This window comes from Lates calcarifer, linkage group LG13, assembly GCF_001640805.2.
Source record: "Lates calcarifer isolate ASB-BC8 linkage group LG13, TLL_Latcal_v3, whole genome shotgun sequence".
NCBI lineage: Eukaryota > Metazoa > Chordata > Actinopteri > Centropomidae > Lates > Lates calcarifer.
This window is the reverse complement of record NC_066845.1, coordinates 17511280-17529600: the sequence shown is the minus strand read 5'-3', so window position 1 is coordinate 17529600 and position 18321 is coordinate 17511280. Positions and strand designations below refer to the sequence as shown.

At 38.8% G+C, this 18321-nt stretch overlaps 5 protein-coding genes across 6 annotated transcripts; 3 read left to right on the top strand and 2 right to left on the bottom strand.

The window, feature by feature from the left end:
- Nucleotides 1–2306: 2306 nt before the first annotated feature.
- Nucleotides 2307–6467, top strand: prkab1b (protein kinase, AMP-activated, beta 1 non-catalytic subunit, b). The gene is made up of 8 exons (XM_018669488.2): nucleotides 2307–2670; nucleotides 2928–3064; nucleotides 4518–4687; nucleotides 4775–4868; nucleotides 4988–5102; nucleotides 5255–5388; nucleotides 5505–5573; nucleotides 5802–6467. The coding sequence occupies exons 2-8, from the start codon at nucleotides 2945–2947 to the stop codon at nucleotides 5877–5879; spliced, it is 780 nt and encodes a 259-aa protein (XP_018525004.1). The 5' UTR covers nucleotides 2307–2670; nucleotides 2928–2944; the 3' UTR covers nucleotides 5880–6467.
- LOC108878617 (phospholipase A2) lies at nucleotides 6354–7931 on the bottom strand. Its single transcript, XM_018669494.2, has 4 exons — nucleotides 7850–7931; nucleotides 7521–7677; nucleotides 7289–7416; nucleotides 6354–6645 (listed from the first exon to the last, which is right to left on the bottom strand). The coding sequence occupies exons 1-4, from the start codon at nucleotides 7887–7889 to the stop codon at nucleotides 6521–6523; spliced, it is 450 nt and encodes a 149-aa protein (XP_018525010.1). The 5' UTR covers nucleotides 7890–7931; the 3' UTR covers nucleotides 6354–6520.
- Nucleotides 7932–8460: 529 nt separating this feature from the next.
- Nucleotides 8461–10797, top strand: pla2g1b (phospholipase A2, group IB (pancreas)). The gene is made up of 4 exons (XM_018669495.2): nucleotides 8461–9313; nucleotides 9468–9609; nucleotides 10291–10424; nucleotides 10589–10797. Exons 1-4 carry the CDS (start codon nucleotides 9265–9267, stop codon nucleotides 10705–10707), a joined length of 444 nt encoding a protein of 147 aa, XP_018525011.1. The 5' UTR covers nucleotides 8461–9264; the 3' UTR covers nucleotides 10708–10797.
- A 3-nt stretch (nucleotides 10798–10800) lies between these two features.
- On the bottom strand, nucleotides 10801–12899 carry asgrl1 (asialoglycoprotein receptor-like 1). 2 transcript variants are annotated; one of them, XM_018669490.2, is made up of 8 exons: nucleotides 12820–12899; nucleotides 12213–12293; nucleotides 12047–12130; nucleotides 11867–11953; nucleotides 11720–11773; nucleotides 11446–11585; nucleotides 11238–11353; nucleotides 10801–11125 (listed from the first exon to the last, which is right to left on the bottom strand). In XM_018669490.2, the coding sequence occupies exons 1-8, from the start codon at nucleotides 12866–12868 to the stop codon at nucleotides 10972–10974; spliced, it is 765 nt and encodes a 254-aa protein (XP_018525006.1). In that variant the 5' UTR covers nucleotides 12869–12899; the 3' UTR covers nucleotides 10801–10971. The 2 variants fall into 2 exon arrangements, with proteins under 2 accessions (XP_018525006.1, XP_018525008.1); XM_018669492.2 differs by lacking the exon at nucleotides 12047–12130 and having other exon boundaries at nucleotides 12820–12883.
- Nucleotides 12900–15198: 2299 nt separating this feature from the next.
- LOC108878738 (cytochrome c oxidase subunit 6A1, mitochondrial) lies at nucleotides 15199–17513 on the top strand. The gene is made up of 3 exons (XM_018669701.2): nucleotides 15199–15348; nucleotides 16957–17102; nucleotides 17214–17513. The coding sequence occupies exons 1-3, from the start codon at nucleotides 15249–15251 to the stop codon at nucleotides 17301–17303; spliced, it is 336 nt and encodes a 111-aa protein (XP_018525217.1). The 5' UTR covers nucleotides 15199–15248; the 3' UTR covers nucleotides 17304–17513.
- The last annotated feature ends 808 nt before the right edge of the window (nucleotides 17514–18321 follow it).

The window sequence follows — 18321 nt, the reverse complement described above, 5'->3', positions numbered from 1 at the left end:
CCAGGATGTAGGACAGGTCATGAGACTGTACAACCAGTCTACATGTGTTTTGTGACTTTGTAACTTTGAGACTTGGCTCCTGATAATGCCCAGCAAACCAATGGATGTGCTGCAGGAATACAGAGTGTAAGGTTTTGGCTTCATGCAAACCAGGAACTGTGTGTGTGAAGTGGTTTTGAATCAGAAGAGCGCACTTTAACAAATGAGATATTTGACCTGAGAGTGCCTCATGATTCCCAAAGGGAGAGCTAAAGGAGGCGGTTCAGACCAGGACACTGACCTGGACCCAGATAAGTGGCAGAAAATAGACATGTAGATCTTTTAAAAGTTAAATATCTTTTATGACTTCAACCAAGGTGCAATGCAACATTAAAAATGAGGGGCAGAACAATACAAAACCTTTCACTGGGTTCCTGTGTGTCAGATGTTTAACTACGTCCTGTTGCTGTGCTAGACATAAGCTGAGTTTGAATGGGGCCTGTGTGTGCCTGGCACAGAGCGCTAACTACGCAGAGACAATCCATGGGAATGTAGTAAAGCTCTGAAAGTGACTAATGACGTATTATTATATCATGGCCAATCATGGATCATTTCTCTTTAGCAATGCAATCACTAACAAATCTACATAGATGTTGTTTAAAATTATATACACTGTTGCCCATAAAATAATATTGGAATAAAATATTTTTAACCTCTTCTCATGAAATGATTGTGACAATGTGATTTATTCTTGATAGATAGTGTATATCTTCTCAAAACAAAATCGGTAACTGGGACTCAGTATGTAATCATTGCACCTGGTCAAAGGTGGGAAATCATACGCAGTGTCCATGCAGTTGCTTTGATATTGAGGCTGCATGAACTGTTAAAACTAGCTCACTGATAATCTGCTGAATTCTCCATTGGCAGACAGAGTATGAAGAAAACACAAACAACCCATACCCATGTTTTAAAATGTAATCTCAGCAGGTTCATTTCAAGAGGACAAAACAGTAAAATCACTTTCACTTACTTTGGAACATGAAAAATAGTATAAAGAATAAAGTGTAGTTCTATTGATTAATATTGACATTTTGAATGGATTATTATTAGTATTGTAAAGGTCAGTATTGTAATAGTCATCTGTCACTATTCCATTTTTACAAAAGTCTCAATTGGGTGCTGCAGTCAAGAAAAGTAGTAAAACAATGTAGTATTGTCAACTGAAAATAAAAGATTACATAGTACTTACTGGGGGGAAAAAGCATACACTGTAAACTGCTGGTTTTCTGTTGGAAGAATAATCAGTCTGAAGCTGTGATTACATGTACTCCAGCACTCTCTAACCCTGAGAGGAAAAGGATGACCTTTCCTCACACTGAAATACTGATGACTATCAGTTTTTATTTTCATTTTGAGTGTGTACTGTTACAGGCTACAGACATGTGAATTACATGAAACTGGATAGTTGTGAGAACGTCTCAGAGAAATCACAGGTGATATGGAACAAGGGCACTCTTTTGCTGAGCTGCAGAAATCTTAAAGGGCTGTACTGACTATGGTTGTCTGCTTTACAGACCACCCCACTATAAGGATACAATACACATTTAGAAATAAAATCACAAATCTAAGAGCCAAAAAACACATATTCAGTTACAGGATACATTTTAAAATAAATCAAACACATTCTGGCCACAAATTTTTATGACAAAATGTGATCTAGACCCATGGTTCCCTGCTGTTTTTGGTTTGTGACCATTGAATGAATATGTTATGAATATGTCCTCATATGTCTCTATATGTCATAGGAACAAATCAGCCAAAAAGTAAAAATAATTATTTGAGTCCACTGTAGAGGCCTGAAACTGTATTACCTAGAAAAAGAAAAATGACGGGAAGTTTTTATTTTTATTTATGGCTGAGGACCTGTAGATTTATTGTGTGACCACTTGAGGGATCGCGACCCTCAGGTTGAAAACCAAATTAAGCCACAAAGACTGCCGTTTGGGATCAAGAATACCTCTGAACATATACTTAAGTGTTTGTTCGTGTGTGTCTTTTGCTTTTAATTACTTCCACATGCCCGTTCAGACCAGTTGTATTTTTGTTCTTTGTCCGTTTAGTTGAACCTAAAGTTTAGCTCAGAGATGAATATGATCCATCTCACTGACAGTACTGCTCTTATTTTATCACTAAAACTCGTTCATTTGTTGTCGATAAGGTTTCGTTGACCAAACAGTTGGCAACAATCGGGTTAAACTTCAACTCTTCCTGAGCTCGAGGACAGGAGGCGGAAGAGGTGTGCTTTCCCCAGTACAAACACACACACACAAACACACACACACACACACACACAGAGTGAAGTTTCCTAAATGGCGAAAACGCGCATAGTCGCTTACGGCTGAGCACAGGAGTAAAAAGAAACAGATAGAGGTGTGTGAAAGAAAGAGCACAACCCGAACATAAGAGACTGTTCATCTGTCAGTGATCTGTGAGACGGTGAACGCTGCTCCGCCTCATGTTTGTTGCGTTTTAGTCCAAGAGAAAACTTCTCCAGTTCAAAGACGGAAACAACGACGATAAGGACGCAGGACGAATTAACATCCACAAACTACAACCAGATGCACATCAGACCAGAGAGCTGTGTTTGATTAGACTGCAGACAACCAAACCTCATCTGAGAAGATCTAGGTGGGCACTGTGATGTTGTGTAGTTGCATGCTCTTACTGTAGCTATTTACAGCCAAAAAAAAAAATAAAAATGAAACCAGTGAACAGTCACCATTGTTCTTAGGGTCAGTTTTAGCCCTAATAATAGAAAGACCTTTGTGGTCAGTCCAGGGACCACTGTAGGGCCCCTGGTGGTCTCTGCCCTGTGTGTCCCAGGATCCAGAGAAATGCTGACTGAACATCTTGATGTGTTTTGTGTGTGTGTGTGTGTCTTGCAGTGGTTGATACCACCACGATGGGGAACAGCAGCAGTGACAGGTCCAGCGGGGGTCAGCAAGGAGGGAAGGAGGCGCGTCCTAACATCCTGATGGACACATCAGAGGACGCAGATCTCTTCCAGAGAGAGGATCCCAAGGTAGAGTAAGAAGTTTATACCAGGACTAGTGTCATGGTCCTACATTTTATGCCCTTTATTAACTAACAGAGCCCATGTTTTGGATTATCTCAGTACATTGGACTAACATGAAACACTTAAGGATGATCCTTAGTATTCTGCCTGTGTTTGCACCCTAATTATGAATTACACATGATAATGTTTCACTTCATTTTCAGATTGATTTATATGGGATAGGAAATCCTTTATGCTGGATGTGTATTAACATTTAGGCAGGATATATCCCAAAAAAATACTGATGTGACAAAGGAAAGATGCCACATTCTGTAAAAGCAAAAATGGAAAATGTGTTAAAAAACAAAGTAATGATGTTATCACATACCTGCAGAATCTGACATGTCTGTTTATACTGTGCCTAAAAAAAGGTCACAAGACTCAAATGTCATGTTCTTTGATGCATTTAAAATGTTGGTCAGTGTCATGCCTGTCTTTCATTACGTGATTATATATTCGAAGCAATAGTTTTTTTTTGTTGAATTCAGGTGAGGGCAAGAAGCTCTTTCATCTGAAACATGAGAACCAGCTGCCAAAGGGAATTGCATTTACATACTGTATGTCTTTGCGAAAGTCAAATTTGTCAGACAAAAACAGAGCAAAGACAAATAGAGAGCAAACAGTTGTACAAAGAGGATGATGTGCAATAAAATATTTCTATTCAACAACCAACTTACAATTACATTACAATGAATACACAGGCCCACAGTCATCATATAACAAATAATAAGGGCATCTAAATGTTCACACTGATGGATACTGATGGAACAGATAGAAATCAAGTGTCAAGTTGCTGCACATCTATTTCATATTAAATGCTGCTGGGAAGGAAGGAAATGAATCAAAAAATGTTCGGTTTGGCTTCGTAAACAGTTGGCAGTCATCTAAAATTGTTGCTAAAGGGCAAAAACATGCAAAACACCACTATGGTCCATTCATAACCCCATATAAAAACAAAATAGACGCAACAGGAAATACTGAAGGGATACAGCAAATACATTTAAAATACTAAAATAGTAGATTATAAAATACCACTTTTACTGTGCTATGAACATGGCAGACTAATTCTTATGTAAAATCATAAAAACTATTCTTGTAATCCATCACTTATATTGAATTGCCAGGTTTGGCCAAAATTAGGCAGATTTGAGTTTATCTGACTTACCAACAGTGAGTAGAACCAAATCTGAAAATGTCCATAAAGCATGTGTCTACTCACATTAGCTCGCACGAGGAGGACAAATAAAATTAAATGTCGGTCAGAGAGTTGTACATTTTTTAAAAGCACACTAACACATAAACCAGACAACTCGATCTTCAGCTCCCTCTCAGGTCACTCAGTCAGGAAATGTTGTGTTGAGGTGCAGAGGCAGAGGCTCTAATTAACATGGCAACAATACATTGATATCATGTTGTCCAGGCTCCACAAGAAATACAGGAATTTCTGGCCTGGCAGCAGGACCTGGAGAGCGACAGCAAAAGCCAAACACAGGCCAGGCCAACTGTGTTTAGATGGTCGGGGGTCGCCAAAGAAGTCTTTGTCTCTGGCTCTTTCAACAACTGGGCCACCAAGATCCCACTCAACAGAAGGTAGTTTGTCTCACACAGAACGCTTCACAACAACTTGGTTCCTTCTTTTAATGAGAAATGTGACACGTGGTTGTTTCTCAAATCCAGCCAGAAGAACTTTGTGGCTATAGTGGACCTGCCAGAGGGAGAGCACCAGTACAAGTTTTGTGTGGACGGTCAGTGGACTCTGGATCCAACTGGGGTGAGTGAAAAACTTAATTTTCTGAGGTAAAAGTATCTTCGATGCAGTCTTGTTTTTCCTGCCACCTAGTTTATACTCATAAGTATCTGTATCAAATTTCTGTTTGTACTCTTTCCCAGGCTGTGATGACGTCTAAAACTGGAACAGTCAATAATGTTATCCAGGTGAAGAGAACAGACTTTGAAGTCTTTGATGCCCTCAGGATTGACTCACAGGATTCTGCAGACATCTCAGGTACTGCCACTTGTATTAATTCATTAACAACTACTTTCAGACCGGCCAGATTGTGATTATCAGTGACATTTGCTAATATGTGGACCTCTGTGGACTATTTTTTTTAATGTAAGGCTGTACTAAACTAGTGTTACATGATCATTCTTTCCCAGATTTGTCCAGTTCCCCTCCCGGCCCGTACCAACAGGACGCATATGTGACCAAAGCAGAAGACAAGATCAAACACCCTCCTATCTTACCTCCCCACCTGCTGCAAGTGCTGCTCAACAAGGACACAGGTGTCTCTGTAAGTGCAGGTTTGATGCTGCAATACAGTTTGTCTTAATGACCCCAGTTGCTTTAGAAATCAGTTTCAACAACATGCAATTTAGTGAAATTCACCACTCTCTGAATCTTCATCAGTGTGACCCGACGCTTCTTCCAGAGCCCAACCATGTGATGCTTAATCACCTGTACGCCCTCTCCATAAAGGTGATAAATCCTCCTTGTAACATATTTGCTTTTTTGAATGCTGTCCCTCAAAGTGAAATCAGGAGGAAATTTTTTCTGTCAAACAAAACATCTAAATACCTAATGGATTTTAGTCAAACTGTGCCAATAATCATAATCATTTGAACACTTTCTCTGTTTAATTTAGGAACTCTGAACAATTTCTCAGTGAATTTGTATCTAAATACTGTTGTTGTCATTGTGTTTTAGGATGGGGTGATGGTCCTCAGTGCAACACACAGATATAAAAAGAAGTACGTGACCACTCTTCTGTACAAGCCAATATGACCCACAGAGCCATGATGCGGCCTCTTATAGTGGAATAATCATTCCTCTGTTGTTGCACACTTGGACTGTTTTTGTTTGTTAAAACAGAACCAAAATATTTTCCTGACATCAATTTAAATCTTTTTCTTGCTTTTTTTTTTTACCATCATCTAGTCTCATATTTTGAAAATGTAGTGTATGTTTTAGTTGCTACACTATGATGGTGCTTGATGATGAAGTCGTAACTGCAACCTAAAGCTTCCTTCTTTATGATCAGTCAGTGTCAAACAGGAGCATGAGGTGAGAACAAAGAACGGTCAGGTGAGGTTTTCATTGTAAACATATCTTATCCAGATGTGTCAATAGATGATGCTGACCTTGGTTGAGTAAACTTAAAAAAAAAAAAACCCAACGACAGCCTCTGCTGCATAAGCTCTCCATACAGCAAACAGATATGACAACACATAGAGGGTGAAATTCAACTGGAAGGCAACATGAGTCTCACTGTCTTTATTGTCTTTATTTCAAACTGATTCCACAGTCAGACCTCTATTATGCCAGGTTTTGTCTAAAGATTTTAAAGAAATAAAAAATTAAAAAAAAACAATATGTGACAAATCCACTGTTGTGTTTTGTTTTTTTTTTACGGGAGGTTGTGTAATTCAGTTGACACAGTGGACTTTGGGATCCAGGTTCTTGTTTTCAGGGTTGTATGTGGCCTGGGCAAAGCAGTGAGCTGCCACCCGGTCACATTCGCACACCGCGGCCTGGCACTTGTTGTTGGTAGCTGCAGAGACAGGTTAGAACAAAATGTGAAGCACACTTTAAACGTAACACAAATAGTCTGGTTATGTACTCTAAATACCGCTGTGAAGGTGATCCACAGAACTGTAGAGCATTTGTTTGTAGTGCAGGCATTTCAACTGGGAATCAAACATCAGTCCCTGGCTGTGTCTATGTCTATATATAGCTGTTTAAATACAGTTGCTATATGTTCACAGGGCCATAAATGCAGCCTTGTTTCATCTGTTTTTTGACAGTAAAGCTACAGTGTATTATTAATAGAAAACGGCCAATGTTGTACTCTGACCAGCCAACATTTGTAGAACTGAAAAAAACAACAGAAACGTGACTGTATTTGTTACATTTAATTATGGCAACTAAATATATCAATATACCTCATCTGCCTACAGTAAACAGTAAGTGTTCCATGACCAGCACCTCATATCCTGAGGAAAATACTGTCATGTTTGGTGCTGTAGAGTCAGTTTTAAATGTAAAACTTGAACCTATGTATTGTATAATGTTGATCAGTGCCATCCCAAAACATTTGAAATTTAAGTCCTTGAATTTCACTAAGCAAGAGTATGAATTTCATGTCTAAATGACTGCATCAAAACACCTTCAGTTTATCGTGGTCCCAGTCTTACCTGAGCAGGTCACTTGTTGGTTTGAGCAGGTGAAATCATAAACAAGGACGTAGGGAAGGTCAGCAATAGCCGTGCATCCAGGAGCCTTTCTGCTTGCTTCATAGCATTTATCATGAACCTTACAGCACCTAAGAATACAGGAGGAAAGGCTGCATGTTTGAGAAAACCCAAATTTTCTTTTGTTTTAAAGACAACAACAGAGAAACTAAATTTGGGAACAACAGCTTCCTACATGTCCACTTCATCCAGAGGGGTTCCCGTCCCCCCGAAGCCGCACCAGCAGCCATAATCGTTGTACTCCAGGGGGTTAACACCGGGCTGGGCACACGAGATCATCCTCCCAAACTGCCATAAGGCCTTGGGCAGCAGAGCCCCACTGGCCATACAGGCTGGTAGAGACATGTAAAGCAGACAAATACACAATGGATCAGGATAAAATGACCATCCTAATACAAAAGATGCAGTTATTATAGACTGAAAATATGCTGGTAGATTAAGATGCAGCCTTTACAAGTGTCACTGTAAATGATTGATACATATTGCCAGTTTTTTCAGTCTTACCAGTGAAAAGCAGCAGCACCAGGGGAGCTGTCATGTTCATGGCTGCAGTCAAAAGGACCTGTTATTTTGGTGCAACCTGCTCTTATAGGAGAGGAGGTGTGAGAAAACCAGAGATAAGAGGGAAACAAGGGGGTGGGAGCTTCAGATGAGTTACTTCTTACTTGTCAAGACCTCAGCATGTAATCAGTCTATAAGACCTTTGCATTTTCTATTTACTATTTTCTATTTACATTTCTTATTAAGATTTTACATACAGTACATAGATATGATTAGTTTAGAAAATATGATGCACTGCTATACATGCTGGGACCACCATACAAAATACAAAATTAAAAAAAAAAAAAAAAAAAAATAGTTTACCTCAACAAACTGTAGCAGCAACATACACATTAATACATTAATAATAATAATCCAATAATATAATGTCTAATAATAGAAATATTTACAGAATTTCTGCAAAATCTAAGTTATGAGTACTTTTATTTTTGACATTTACATGTAACTGATCCTGCATCTCTTCAGCGTGACTCCCAGCATGAACAGACAGTGTCTTCCAGTTGTCTCCACTTGTACCCTAAATATACCAGATGTCTTGGTCAAGTGACTGTCTGCTTCATGTCTGACCAGCAGTAGTGATGTGGAAGTGAATCCTCTGAGAAAGAAGAAGTGCTGCTCATCGTTAGAATAAATGCACAGTTTATTGTGCACTTCCATGTGGTATTATATGTAGTGTTATAGTATCATATAAGAGCTCTGGCTAAAGTAAGAACTCCTTGTTGAACCTGTCAGTAGCTGAAGCTTTTGGTCAAATTCAGTCAGTTCCCACACAGTGTAGGATATGAAATGTCAGGGATATCCACAGGGAATACAACAATGTTGCACTCATTTATTCTCCCCTCACAGGTTAGTCAGTAGGTATAATTTTTTTTAATCTTTCCACATTTTGGTGATTCCCTATCAAATGTTCTTGTTCACTCTGTACCCACCTGAGTTTGCATTTTCCTTCTTTAGACAGAAGTTGAATTTAAAAGTAACTTTCCAACACACAGCTGTGTAAATAACTAACACTTGTCAGAGTTCCCACGACTTTCCACAGCAGGATGCTGAAGTTGCATATTTATGTTATGTTAACACAAAGGGAAAGTGAATAGTATGTAAAGTACATGACAATAATGAACCAGTTATGTATATAAGAAGCATTTGTTTGTGTTTGTATGTTCATGTGTGTGTGTGTATTTGTATGCATATTACTATGTCAAACTGTGCGTACAGGTATATACATGTGTATAGATTGCACAATGTATAGAGATTGGGAGACTCCAGGCAATTGGTCAAAAAGAACCACCTCACATGGTCAGTGGTCAATATAAGGCTTAAATCTTACACTCCCCACTCCTCCTCCTATCACCGGTAAGATGCGTCTGACTCACTCCCTGTTCATCCTGCTCCTCAGCCTCCCAGCCCGTGAGTACTCAAATGTCCCCCTAATCACAGCTCTCATCTCCAGAATATGTTTGAGAGTCATGCATGTCTGATTGATTTCATGTGAAGGAATGCAAGGTGCAGTTTTTGAGATGGGAACTAGCTTTGCCTGAGATGTCTCCATCATGTCTCTTAGTGCTGGGTTACCGAGCTCTGTGGCAGTTCAGGGCGATGATCCTCTGCACTGTACCTGAAAGCTGGCCAGTGCTGGACTATGCTGACTATGGCTGCTACTGTGGGCTTGGAGGCTCTGGCACACCTGTTGATGAGCTTGACAGGTAAGAACTTGTGTGCCTCTGCCATCCTGACTCATGGTCTGCATTGTGCTTTTTATGATGTGATTTTTCAGCTCCAACATTCCTCTAACCTTAGCATAATCTATCTTAATAGGTAAAATCACCCACATCACAATTAGAAAAAAAACATATTTTGTGACTTAAGGTCTAGTGGTGTCATGGCGTGAGTCAATCAATAAAAATGAATCAGCAACAACTCTGATCACCAATAAATTATTCAAGTCATTTTACAACAAAAAAGGCAGACTGAGAGCTCACAAATAAAGTGTGCGGAGATCTTTTTCTATCATTTTGGACTTTTTGACGCTTCCAGCACCATGAGAAAGAAATATTAAGAAAGCAAATACAAGCAAAAACGCCAAAAATTCAGTGGTTCCAGCTTTTTAAATGTGAATATTTGCTTGTTTTCTTAGTCATCTGTCATAGTAAGTTGAATATCTTTGGGTTTTGGACTGATGTTGAGGCAAAACTATTTGCAGACATCACCTTTGATTGATGTTGATGGTCACTTTCCAGCATGACATCTTGTGAACTAAGTGACTAATCAATTTATTTTTATTTATTGATTTATTCAGATTACTTGATAATTATAGTTGGTGATTTTCTCAATTCGATATGTGGACATTGCTGTAATGACCTCTTTATTCTTTGTGTGTGTTGCAGATGCTGTCAGGTCCACGACCAGTGCTACAGTGATGCCATGCAGCATCATGAATGCTGGCCCATCTTGGACAACCCCTACACTGAAATATACAGCTACAGCTGTAATGAGGCCAGCAAGACCATTACCTGTCTGAGTGAGTGTTCAACAATGTTGGCTCTTAACACAGCAACTTTTAAATACTTTCTACTGAGTTTTATGTTACATTTTTTCTGTATCTCTCTTGAATATCAATCTGTGCCTCCTTGCTTTTCCTTGTCCCTTTCCCTAACATTACTGTTGCTCTCCTCTGTCATTTAGATGACAACGATCCCTGTGAGAAGTTCATCTGTGAGTGTGACAGGAAAGCAGCCATGTGCTTTGCCAAGGCAGATTATAATGAAGAAAACGCCCATCTTCCCAGTGACCGCTGCAAGTAAGCTGAGGGAGCAGGAAAACACAGTCAGGAGAAACTCACGCCATCACTGAGGAGTGTGAGTTTATCAAAAATCAATAAAGGAGAAATGCTGTCATTGTATTCACAGTTGTTGTTTTATTGAAAAGCCTCACAGATGTACATGCAAATTAGTGTTGTTTTTGCCATCTACACTCACAATTATAAAGTGATATCAGACACATGAGTTGCATCAGTCTTCATTTGACCATTCTCCCCCAAAATAACAGGCTTGTGATGATGTTGTCTCTCACGCCCTGGCTTCACAGATGTACCGGTACTGCATGCTGCAGTCGGCATCGTTCCACATCTTGCGTTTGCGTCTTGTAGAACCATGAAGCTGCCCACAGTCCTCCCCGTTCACTCTGTAGTCCCAATTGTCAGGCTGACCCTCATCCCAGTAGCTGCATACAGGAGGAAGGAGGAGGAATAATGATGTTACCACATAGTGATGACTTCCCTTCCTGAGCATTTATTCATGCCTTTTGACTTTTTTTAGCTTCACATTTCTCTTACGTCGGGGTTGAGCTGAAGTCAGTCCCATCCACCCAGCTCCAGTGTCCCTCATTCTCTCGCTCTACAAGTCCAATCCAGTAGCTGGGTCTGTAGTCAGCAATTTCTGAAATGTAGTCCTAGAAATAAAAAGGTTATTTTTAAACCTTATGTGCTGAAATACTGGTATAAAAAACAATCATAGCTAGTTGACAGCTCCACTGAAACTCACCAGCTCCTCCACACTGTTCAGAACCAACAGGTGTCCTCCCTGTGATTGGCACTGCATTTCTGCTTGGTTCCAGGTGAGGGCAACTTTGGATAGCAGGTAGCAGCTTCTCTGGAAAGACATCCATCCTTCCCTGCATGTTCCTGGTTTGATGAAGGTGGAGACAAGTCAGACAGTCTGACTGGGGAAAATAACACAGAATTCTGATTTCACTGATATTAAAGTATTCACTTTTTTTTCTTTTCTTCTTTTTTTTATTTATTTATTTATTTTTTACCTCTAACTGGCTCACGTTGCTGCAAGGGGACCTCCTGAACAACTGTTCTACCTTCTGTCAGAGAAGCCACAAAAAACAACAACAGTTGAATAGACTGATTGCATGGATTCATCAACTTATCCAGACCCTGAAAAACCTTTTCCTCACCCGAACCAGACGATGAAGTCTTCTTTCCATTGCTGATTCTCTCAAGGTTAAGTTTGACATCTGTGACTTCCTTGTTTAACTGGGAGACTTTGAAATAAGAAAATAGTAACATGATAATTAGCATATAACAATATATGAACAAGCCGGCTTCATTTTCATGCAATGTGTTTGAAGATGTACATTTTATCCCGGTGACCATCAGCAGGATCAACAGCAGCAGCACCAGGACGCCATAGAGAACAAAAGGCACTATCCTCTTCATACCTACATACATTGACAGACATGTTCTTGTAGTTTAAGGTGACATTTGAAAATATGAACCAAAATCAGCTGACGTGTGATTTACCTGACTGTGAAGTTGTTTTGTACTCTCCACGGACAGAGCTGTTGTCAGCCGGTCCAAACTGGTGATACTGAGATTCCATTGCTGGAAGAAATCAGATTCATTTGGATGAAGAGATTTCTTTTAGACCCTTTAATGTTCTTAGTGCAATATATAATTATTTCTAGCTTTAATATTGTCATGTGCAGTCTGGAAAATCTTAAAATGAATAATCAAAGTATTCAGTCCGTGGACAAATCGAGATTCTCAGAGTGCAATGCCAAATACAGGGTCAGCTAAATCTCCCTTGTTTGTCTTCAAGCCAAATATGTTAACTATTAACGGCTCAATGAATACACCTCTGCCATTATATACAGTATAATATGCAAACATTTTCAAAGATATGAAGCTAATTGTATTAAATGCTTTACTACATTTAAATTATGATATAAAAGCATTGCCCTCATCGATATCTAGAGTATTTACTGTGTAATTCATGGTGTCATCTGAACATACATGACAGCGATTAGCGCACATTTCTGCATTGCTATGGATCTCTATACATACTGAAAATAAAGGCTACAAAGACAATTCAAGAATAAAAACAGACTGCTGAACATTTATCACTCACCTTCACCAACCAGAATGTCTCTGAATTTCTCCGGCTGGACTCTGATCATGAGATCATAGAAAGTCCTCCCCTTTAAAGAGAAACACTATATTTCAATCACAGGGAATGTTTTTTCAACGTGGCTACAATGGTTTAGTTATTATTCATCACTATACTGTTCTATAATCAGACATAGGAGGTAAGAGTTTGTTTCATTCCCTGTGAAATGTGAGATGTTTACCATACCTCTGGGTAATTATGGGAGAGAGACCAGGGGAATCTGGTCTCTCTCCCATAATTGAAAAAAGTTTTAATAATTGAAATTAATTTGTGTAATTTTGTGTTGCATATATGCAACACAAAATTACACAAATTAATTTCATTGTCATTATCACTGTAACTATCACTGTAACTTCCGTCACTACATATGTCTGTGAGTGAAAACAGACTGCTCCACACCTCAGCACAGTGGTTTTCAATCTGTTTTGATTGAGAGCTCTGATTACAAAACAGTGTTGTCTCACAGCTTCTCGTCTACGAGGTGTGTGCAGTTCATTCAAAGAAGGATTTTCCCCTCGTGATATATTTCTTTTTTTTTTTTTTTTTTGTTTTGTTTAGTTTTTTTCTTATTTTCTACAGTAGTAATAGTCTCGGGGGCCTTAGATTCACCTTGCAACAACTTTAGTGGGACCTGACCTCCAGGTTGGGAACTGCTGCCTTATGTATATAGTGAAAAGATGATTTGTACAGTATATCTCAGTTTTCAGTACACGTCTTATTTCCTGCATATTAATATATGAATACTGAGGTTATTATGATATAACTTTTTGCACTAGGTTGTTTCATCATTAACAGACTATCAGACCTCAATCACCACTGATCTCAGAGGACCAAAACAACTGGACTATGAGCCTGTCAGATAGCCTACAGTGACCTTTTTGCACTGTTCTGGCTTGTGTTAGGTGTTATCACACAATCTGCTATCTGAGAACATAAGACACTTTGACCACCAAATTTCATTTCCTCAGATGCATTTTTCACACTTTATTTTCACTGCAACTTCCTTGTCCCCTCAATTTATTTGTATTTTTTCCTAAATAACTTTATAGTTCCTTTTTATGTTAGTGTATAGAGTATTTCTGTTGCTGTGACTCTTCAGTTATCTTTGGTGGTTTATGCTTATGTACTTAAGTATAAATTTTGAGGTACTTGTACTTTACATTCATTCTTTGCTACTTTATAGATTTAGCTTGTGAACCTTATGAGGGGGAGCCTGACCCATGTGTTGGGGGTCAAAGTTTTAAGTGCCTAACTGTACTTTAAGTAGTTTAAACTCACATAATGGCATTTTTTGTCACAGGAACCAGGTTCCTGTGGACTGAATACTTTTACTTTTGATACTTAAAGTCCATTTTGTGATGATACTTCTAGAGGCTGCTTTTACTCTGGTGGGATTTTGAATGCAGGACTGTAACTTGTAATATCGTAGGCCTATTTTTAGGTTGTGATATTGGCACATTTCCATAAAGAAAAGATTATCTCATCTTTGCAACTCCACAATTTATACTTTGCTTATGTAATGTAAGAAGAAATTCAGAGATATTCTGGTTGGTGAAGGTGAGTGATAAATGTTCAGCAGTCTGTTTTTATTCTTGAATTGTCTTTGTAGTCTTTATTTTCAGTATGTATAGAGATCCATAGCAATGCAGAAATGTGCGCTAATCACTGTCATGTATGTTCAGATGACACCATGAATTACACAGTAAATACTCTAGATATCGATGAGGGCAATGCTTTTATATCATAATTTAAATGTAGTAAAGCATTTAATACAATTAGCTTCATATCTTTGAAAATGTTTGCATATTATACTGTATATAATGGCAGAGGTGTATTCATTGAGCCGTTAATAGTTAACATATTTGGCTTGAAGACAAACAAGGGAGATTTAGCTGACCCTGTATTTGGCATTGCACTCTGAGAATCTCGATTTGTCCACGGACTGAATACTTTGATTATTCATTTTAAGATTTTCCAGACTGCACATGACAATATTAAAGCTAGAAATAATTATATATTGCACTAAGAACATTAAAGGGTCTAAAAGAAATCTCTTCATCCAAATGAATCTGATTTCTTCCAGCAATGGAATCTCAGTATCACCAGTTTGGACAGGCTGACAACAGCTCTGTCCGTGGAGAGTACAAAATAACTTCACAATCAGGTAAATCACACATGTCAGCTGATTTACAATCTTACATTACATTGCCCTCTGGTGTTGTTTTATAATTTTCCAAATTTCCATGTAAATCCCTCATGACTGACTGCTCAGTTTGTCTCTGTAGTTCTCAGTCTCACCACTGGGGGGGGGGCGCAATATCAAGCCTGAGCCCCACGTGACACCTCTATTTTAAAAATCCTTCCGGCTCCTTCCCCTCTCAGACAGGAAAATGGCGGCTTTCGGACGCATCACCCAAGCCCTCCTGAGGTCTTCTTTGACCCAGAGCCGGCGTCAGCTCTCTGCTTCTAGCGGTGGACATGGCGCTTTAGGTAATTGTAGCACCTTGTTAAATTTCGATGACCGAATTTAATTTGAGTTTTGTTCTCGACAACTTGTTATGTTTGACGATGACCTTGCGGGACCAGCGTTAGCTATATTAGCATTAGCAGGAGCTCAGGGGACAACACGTAGAGGAAGGAAGCTGCACAAAACATCAACTTTCTGACTTGTTTATCATCCCATCAAGGCATTAGCCCAGTCACTGACAAAGCTTTAGCGTAGTTAACTTTAGTTTGCTATTTACATGCCTCGACGTCGGAGCAGTGTCACGAACAACACGTCCTACACACTGAAGAGAAACAGTGTCACATCAGGTCACTGGACTGATGGTAATCTGTGTTCTCAGTTTACAGAAGGACGAACAGTTAAGATAAAGAAACGCGACATAAGATACTCACAGGTACTGTAGGGAGAAGCAAAATAACTTTTAAAGGAACATGGGCATAGCAAAAATAAGTAAGATTATTCCAAGCAGATTTAATGTGTAGAGACAACAGTCCTATAAAACAAGACACTTAACATCATTATGCCATGTTTTAGTTTTTCTGTTTAGATCTGAGGCAAAAAGAAAATGAGCAAAGTAAAATGAAGGACGGTTGTTTGACCACTTTCAAATTTGAATGTGATCGTTTTCACACTGTTAAAGACTCAAGATAATAATATCTAGTAAGTGACATGTTCATGTAAGTGTCAGAGGCAGAATAAAATGATATATATAACTGAACGGCACACTGAGGTGGCATGGCATGAGACAATTTGAAAGCGGGAGCTTACAGAGGTTCTCATGGTGTTGTGGTAAACTGGGTACAAAGTCTATATCAGAGGGCACTCATCTGTAAGTTATGAGGGATTTCAGCACAACCTTATGTACTGCATTATGGCTGAATCATGCTCCTGACCTTGATTATCACAGAGCAGCACATTTATCCTATGGAAATGTAATAAAAACCTTTGGTATTATCTCAGTTAATAACCCAGTGTTGTATATTTTGATGGGAATTATTTTTTGAACTAATGATGATCCTGTTCGAAAATGAAAATATAAAACATTTTGCATCACACATGCAGATACTGTTTCTTTGTGGGTAAGGAGAATGGAAAGTGTACTATTTTGATTGTTAATCCACTCTAACATTGATTAAGTTTGTCCATATGTGTCTAACGATTTCTAACTTGTTTGATTTTTTTTATGGTTTTGTTTGGGATGAAGTTTAATTGGGAGGCAAGAGACTGAATCTGGTAACTTTCCACTACAGTACCATTTGCATTATCTTTCAAAAGCCAAACAGGGTTCATAAATCTGCTGTTAATTGTCCTTTCCTTTGTGTATAGTTACTGATAGTATCTTCCAGTGATGTAAACAGGTGATATCCCACATTTAGTCATGGTAAAGAGCACACTGGAGGTAGTAGCATAACACCTCACAACCAGATGTACAACTTTGTGGGTGTATGGTCATCAACATCAGAAACTTAATTTTCTCATGTCCTAAGGTTGCATCTTATGTCTAAAGAGCACTTTAATTCTCATCAGTCCTAGTGTCAGGAGATGTAATTGCATTGTTTATTAGGCTAATTGTTATTGTCTTTCTCTTCCAGCTGAGAAATGGAGGATGCTCTCTTTTGTGGTTGCCCTGCCTGGTGTTGCGGTCTGCCTGTTGAACATGTACCTGAGACAGCAGCAGCATCATGGCCATGAACGGCCAGAGTTTATCGCTTACAGCCACCTTCGTCTTCGCTCCAAGGTCTGACTTTGTGACTTAAATAATTCACATTGCAAATTTTCTGTCTAAAGTGTCTATTTTTTATTTGTATTTGTACTTAATTATGTGTTGTCGTGTTTTTTCTTCTCACAGCCTTTCCCTTGGGGAGATGGCAACAAAACCCTTTTCCACAACCCACATGTGAATGCCCTTCCTGACGGCTATGAGGATGTCGATGAGTAAATCCTCCCTCAAGATCTCATAACTGGGACCAGTCCCTCAGCATGTTACTGGACCACACTCCTATTCACAGTTTACTCTTTTCATTTTTGTTTACTTACCTCTGTGCTCTCAACACGGGGCACCAAAACCAACAGTTTCCTTTGTTCTGGACCATTAAACAAAATGTCAGCTTAAACTGATTTAACTTAAATAAAGTAACTATTACCTCAATTCATGTTTTATTTCTTCTGCCTGTTGGTGTGATGTAGTTTGTATTCAAGAATATGAATAAACCTTTTTCACAGGAGACATTTTAACATGTCACAACATGAAAAACAACATAAATAATAAAGAGATGACTGAATTGCATTTAGTTGCTTCAGTTTCAGGGTATTGTGCATGCTGGCTCACTGACATGGTGCCTCGCACTGCAACACTTTAGATTTTAGAGAGGCTATGGTAATGTTATTAGTAACAACTGCTTTCCTTGTACTGACATGTCAAAATGTTTGCTGTAAAAAAGGGCTATGCACTAGTGTATGGGTTAACAAGTTCCCATAGTATAACCAGTCTTGCCTTTACATCTCTTTGAATTTTAATGAATTAATTGAAATGATTAGATCTTATATGACACTGCACACCCCCAGTCCACCCACACAGGTGATTTCACACAGTGCATCTCAATGTGAATAGTCCATTTCCCACTATAATGCTCACTCACTGTATTGTATTCTTTACTAATTTTATGTTTTGCTGATCATTATACAAAAATAATGTTCAGAGGGGGGAAAAACAACTCTTGAAGTCAAATATGCCTTTTCCACAGCAGATATTTTGTCTTGACATAAAAGGAAAAAAACACAGGTGTTACTAACAACATTTATTATATTACATTATTCTATTCATGTGTCCCAATAAACCAGAACATCAAGAGCCTGAATCTGGAGCAGCTAAATTAATTCAGCCATCACTGATTTAATTTACACCCATCCACTTATGTCTTATACCCATTAAAGTCTAGGCCTGGCTGCTTGATGTG

Bases quoted from the DNA above. Each gene is read 5' to 3' on its own strand.
- LOC108878738 (XM_018669701.2), top strand. From the start codon at position 15,249: ATGGCGGCTTTCGGACGCATCACCCAAGCCCTCCTGAGGTCTTCTTTG. The intron at 15,349-16,956 runs GTAATTGTAGCA...TTTCTCTTCCAG, and splicing joins CGGTGGACATGGCGCTTTAG to CTGAGAAATGGAGGATGCTC. The intron at 17,103-17,213 runs GTCTGACTTTGT...TTCTTCTCACAG, and splicing joins ACCTTCGTCTTCGCTCCAAG to CCTTTCCCTTGGGGAGATGG.
- LOC108878617 (XM_018669494.2), bottom strand. From the start codon at position 7,889: ATGAACATGACAGCTCCCCTGGTGCTGCTGCTTTTCACTG. The intron at 7,417-7,520 runs GTAGGAAGCTGT...CTGTATTCTTAG, and splicing joins CCTCTGGATGAAGTGGACAT to GTGCTGTAAGGTTCATGATA. The intron at 6,646-7,288 runs GTAAGACTGGGA...CTGTCTCTGCAG, and splicing joins CCAACAAGTGACCTGCTCAG to CTACCAACAACAAGTGCCAG.
- pla2g1b (XM_018669495.2), top strand. From the start codon at position 9,265: ATGCGTCTGACTCACTCCCTGTTCATCCTGCTCCTCAGCCTCCCAGCC. The intron at 9,314-9,467 runs GTGAGTACTCAA...CATGTCTCTTAG, and splicing joins GCTCCTCAGCCTCCCAGCCC to TGCTGGGTTACCGAGCTCTG. The intron at 9,610-10,290 runs GTAAGAACTTGT...TGTGTGTTGCAG, and splicing joins CCTGTTGATGAGCTTGACAG to ATGCTGTCAGGTCCACGACC.
- asgrl1 (XM_018669490.2), bottom strand. From the start codon at position 12,868: ATGATCAGAGTCCAGCCGGAGAAATTCAGAGACATTCTGGTTGGTGAA. The intron at 12,294-12,819 runs GTGAGTGATAAA...GATTTCTTCCAG, and splicing joins AGACATTCTGGTTGGTGAAG to CAATGGAATCTCAGTATCAC. The intron at 11,774-11,866 runs GTGAGGAAAAGG...CTTCTCTGACAG, and splicing joins GACTTCATCGTCTGGTTCGG to AAGGTAGAACAGTTGTTCAG.
- prkab1b (XM_018669488.2), top strand. From the start codon at position 2,945: ATGGGGAACAGCAGCAGTGACAGGTCCAGCGGGGGTCAGCAAGGAGGG. The intron at 3,065-4,517 runs GTAGAGTAAGAA...CATGTTGTCCAG, and splicing joins TCCAGAGAGAGGATCCCAAG to GCTCCACAAGAAATACAGGA. The intron at 4,688-4,774 runs GTAGTTTGTCTC...TCTCAAATCCAG, and splicing joins AAGATCCCACTCAACAGAAG to CCAGAAGAACTTTGTGGCTA.